Genomic DNA, 5,153 nt, shown 5'->3' with positions numbered 1-5,153 from the left:
GTGGAATTTGAAATAATTTCTAACCATCGACTAGCCTCTTTCACACTAGACCTACAACTATGAACCTACATGATGATGTAGAAATGGGCATCTAATGGGCATGCTGTTTTAACATGTTCATGTATCATTCTATTTCCATTTGGCCTTCAGATGGACACCACAGGGTGAAAACCGAGCCGGAAGGCCACAAGCCACCTGGATATTAACTTCAACCTGGGGATGGAGAGAAGGCGCAGCACACCATGGACGCAACAAAATGGAGGGATACCAATTGTGTCCCTATAATAACCCTAAAAGGGAAAAAGGGAATAACCTGAGCAAGTACGTAAACATGGTCATTGAAACCCCCAAAACATAAATGTGTCCTTAAGTGTATACCTATAACCCACAGTGATGTTATGCACGTGTAGTGAGTTGTGTGAATAATGCATGTACAGATAGGACACGGCACACCTTTTTATATTTTGATAAAATCCTAGTAATGAACATCTGCAATAGTTTTTATTTACAATGCCTTTAACACGTTTTTACACATGGTAATCACACACAATTTACATCAGCAGGCTTTATGTTATCATGCTTCGATGCTAAATGTACAATTATTTACAATTAATCAGACACCCCAAAATAATCTAATGCTGCTATTTGAGTCAGATATACACAGTCTCTTTTGATATCACCATATTTATATCTTATATATATATATATGAAATAGATGTAAAGCAACAACTCCTTTGAACACCGATGCCGTTGCCGTGCGTGAAGCTTATTATGTTCCTGGTAATTACTGCCTTCATCAGTGTTTTATTTCTCTAAAATCCATTGACTTGTCAATTAATTAGACCCACGCAGTGATCTCTTTTATTAAAGCACTGTAAAGGAAAGTGTCGTTTTCTTTTCTTGTTTACGCCCTGTTTACTATACCTGTTTGAACCTGGGAACCTTAATGTTACCTTACAGTTCTCACCTACAATTGGTGAGGATTGTTGAAAATGTATGCGCATGAAAAGGTATAGGCCTTTATTGGGCCTGTTGTTGCGTCTGTGTCATATTTGAAACTAAAATGGTTTCTATTTTGTCTTATTCTGTGAGATTTATGCATATGGGATGTATTAAATATAGAGGCATAGGGAGCAATAGGGAGCCACATAGGGCTTATAGCAAACGAATATTTTGATAATAATGATTTAATGTTAAGCACAGTTCAAACGGATAGGGGTTCAGACAAACTTATCTTAATGCTGCAAACCAAACGGATAGTCGATAAGTATGCTGCACGGGCGTGCATATACCTCTCTTTTATTTTCGAATGTTTGCATTCTGCACATAGGGCCTCGCCCCTCCGGCATTATGGTGGTGCATTACAGCGAGGTGAGAGATACCCACTGATTGCTGTGCTGTCTCCTTTATCTGCCTCAGACCCATGATGGATATGGCCCCGGTTGCTACGTGGCTCTGGAAGGGGAGGGGCCCTGCGTATCCGAGCGTTCCTATTGGCTCCAGAGTCTGCACGGTGGAGAGGGGGGTACCTCTAATCATATCCAGCATGTTTTGCACAAGAAATGTCAACCAGAAAGGGCTATCTTCTCCCCTCGCCAAAATACACCACAATAATGGCATGCTCGGACAGCCCCGCAGGAAACGCGTTTTTTGTGGATTCTCTGATCAGCGGCCGGACCGAGGGTGGAGGGGGACACTACTACCCGGGCAGCAGCGTGTGTCTGCCCCATAACGCCGCATCAGAGGTGTCTTACGGGCTACAGAACTGTGGATACTTCCCAGGTATAGGCAAGCGGAGCGACGTAGGTCCCCAAAACATGATGTCTGCCGCGTCAGGCGCGTATATGTCAGGCATGGAGATGTGGATGGATGCGCAGAGGTCGTGCCGAATGGACCAGCAACAAACTGTGGGTCCCCAGGTCGCGCCCTGCTCGTTCCCGCCGAGCATTAAGGAGGAGAGCGCATACTGTCTCTACGAGCCGCAGAAGTGCCCCAAAGCCTCGACCGCCGAAGACCTGACATACTCCAGGCTAACCACGACAGGCTCAGGTTCAGGCTCGTGCACAGTCACCGACGGCGGCGGTGGTGGGGGTACTGTACCAGTGCCTGGCTACTTCCGCTTGTCTCAGATGCACGCACACTCTCATAAAGTTTACCACGGGGCCCAATCGAACCCCTCTCATTCTCACTTTGGCCTACACCCCCCTGCACAGACTCGCTTCCACACCCCGACCCCCCCACCGTCCTCAGCCTTAGCCTGCTCAGCCACGGCGGCTTACAAGAGAAGAGACACCGAGGAGGCTCTGTCTTCCGGTACCGCGTCCCAGCCCCAGCAGACGCACGCCCCACTGGGGGACGAGGAAGCACGAGCGTCCTCCGACGCGGAACCTTCATCTCCCGAGGAAGCTGAAGAGGAGCTCGAGAAGGAGAAGCCAACGAAAACACCTAAAGGTGAGCTGAGGTCATTAAAAGGTGTGGTCACTCACTCTGCCATGGTTGGTTTTATTGCGTGCTGTATAGTAAAGCAGGTATGGGGATGCGTAAAAAGGTTATATGGTAACACCTGCCGAGAGACGGATTTCGTCTTTTTCATTCTGAGGTCATTCAAGTGTTTGTTTTTATTTAGTGATTATATATGGTCTTGCCGTAAGTCTAAATGTTTTGTCATTAGCATTAGCAGAGGAGACACCATGCTTTAGTTGAGAGACATTCGCTGCCTAAAAGTCAAGCGGGTGTTAAAGTTTTGGGAAAATAATAGAGGAAACCAGTACAAATGCTGTGGTAAAAAACAACACTTGTATTATTACAAATAAATGCAATTACTTGCTTAGGCTTAGGCTACTGCAGGTTTATTTTACATTTTACGACTTTCTTTCATTGGACAAAAAATGACTTGACTGGCGCCCAATATAGGCCTAACAACCGTATATCTTCCCATAAACAAATAGGCTACTAAAACAGTTTTTATTTTGGGGCGGTGATATTTGTTCTTATTATAGTAGACCTAGAATGATAGAAAATGTTATACATTTCTGATTTTTTGTTTGTTATTATTAGCAAATGTTTCAAGTTCAAGCAACGTACACAAGGCCGTTGAACCGTTCTTATGAAAAGGCCTATATCAAACCACTGACTTGCACAAAACACACATACACACACAACCTATCTTACATACATAGTTGATAGCCTAAAAGCATGTATACCATTTTCTTTAGGAGACACAGAAAGCGAATGCACGGCCAACTGGCTAACAGCAAAAAGCGGACGGAAGAAACGTTGCCCATACACCAAGCACCAAACTCTGGAGCTCGAGAAGGAGTTCCTCTACAACATGTACCTGACTCGCGAGCGTCGCCTAGAGATCAGTAGGAGCGTGCACCTGACGGACAGGCAGGTCAAAATATGGTTCCAGAATCGCAGAATGAAACTGAAGAAAATGACCCGGGAAAACAGGATTCGGGAGCTCACGTCAAATGTTGGTTTCTCGTGATAACTTTGACTGTTTTCAATAAGCTTTGTATTGAACTAGCTTTAGTTATAATGCAAGATGTAAAGGGCACATCTTTAATAGGCCTACGAACAAACCTAGTCTTTGCATCGTCTTATATAAGCTACTGGTAAAACGTGAATGTTATTGGGTGGTCTCTTTTCTTCATTACTTTGTTAATTGTTCGTTGATTCGGTTCTGTTGCTGTCACTTGTTGGGATAGGTGTCTTGAGTAAAACAATGGAAGGAATTTGCTTTGGGTCGTATAGGATTGTAGCCTACCAATACTTTAAAAAATATATATGTTTGTTGTAGATACAAATATAAATCACAATTGAGATGTACGTTTATATTGCATATATGTGGGGAGTTTCCTTTACATTTATACTGCATGAAACAACATGATTCAAATCCATATTTTCCTGCATTTTGCAATGTGGATCACACTAAAATGTAAGGCCTATGTATCCACAGTAAGGGAATAAGATGAGTCGCCCTGTAAATCTATTCTTCCGATGTAATGTATGTAGATATTATGATGAGCTGATTGTAAGTGTACATAGAACAACATATATTTGATCCACTTTAGGATAATATTGTTGTGTAGACTCGAACTAAGGGAATGTAGGCTACATGAGCAGTCTACATTGTGAAATTGTTTTTATTGTGTATATCATTATGTACATATGAGGTTGTGTTTTCGTGTATTGCGTAATAAATTATCAGTTCACATAAACTGGATTAGTATGCTTTTAGATGTCCTTGTTCAGAACTCTGTATTTCTCGCTAATTCTTTGTCTGTAAAGAGAATAGGCATTTTGTACAGGCCAGTTGAGGTTGTAAGTGCACTTTGGTTTGCTCGTACATTGCTTGGCTTTTGTCTTCAGAAATGTTTTTAGGATCCATGGAGTAGCTCTCGGAAACGATTTAGATATGACACCAGCCATTATGTCTAGGCGGTATGGGCATATAACACTGCAAGCCCAACCGGCTTTTGTAGAGTTTTATGACTTGCTCGTATATGACGATTTTCACTCTCCCCAAAGACTGGCTTCAGTCGAGAGAGCCATTAAGCCGGAGAGGAGGCTAGAGACAGTCGTAGAAAGTTACACTGCATTTAGACAGAATTTGACGAAGTCATCTTCTTTTCTCTTGTGATTGGAATATCGCAATAACTTCGATGAATGGGTGAGTCAATTTGTTGTTTTGGATTTGGGTTTTCGGGACACCACATGTTTAAAAAAGCAGGTTTCCAGCGGAAAGATTTGAAACTGAACATGTAAAAACATTGTAGGCTATTTTTAATACAGGCCTCTTATGAACAGCATGGGTGTTTGAGATCGATATGAAAACCAAAGAAGACGTGGCGTTATGCATTGGCTGCTGTGCGTCTTGAGGCGTCGAGCGGACTGTGGAGTGGTTTAGGTAGTTTCATGTTGTTGGGATCTATTTTCTACCTCTACAACACGAAACTGTCTTAATTGGCCCAGTTTAATACATCGAAACGTCAGTCAACTTAATTCGGGACACGTGCAATCTAACTGGATTTGATAATATTGAATAGTATTGTGAGTGTTATTTGTGGTGACATAAATAAATGAATAGAAATAGGACCTTTCTTATTGCCTTTACCTGTTGGGAAAGACTTGCTGTCGAGTATATCTCT

At 42.6% G+C, this 5,153-nt stretch overlaps 1 protein-coding gene across 1 annotated transcript; it reads left to right on the top strand.

Annotated features, from left to right (window-relative positions):
• Positions 1-1,325: 1,325 nt before the first annotated feature.
• Positions 1,326-4,186, top strand: LOC129820389 (homeobox protein Hox-A10-like). The gene is made up of 2 exons (XM_055877460.1): positions 1,326-2,451; positions 3,216-4,186. Exons 1-2 carry the CDS (start codon positions 1,563-1,565, stop codon positions 3,488-3,490), a joined length of 1,164 nt encoding a protein of 387 aa, XP_055733435.1. The 5' UTR covers positions 1,326-1,562; the 3' UTR covers positions 3,491-4,186.
• Positions 4,187-5,153: the final 967 nt, after the last annotated feature.

The sequence above is a fragment of the Salvelinus fontinalis genome, chromosome 22 (genome assembly GCF_029448725.1).
Source record: "Salvelinus fontinalis isolate EN_2023a chromosome 22, ASM2944872v1, whole genome shotgun sequence".
NCBI lineage: Eukaryota > Metazoa > Chordata > Actinopteri > Salmoniformes > Salmonidae > Salvelinus > Salvelinus fontinalis.
This window is presented reverse-complemented; position numbering and strand designations above follow the sequence as displayed.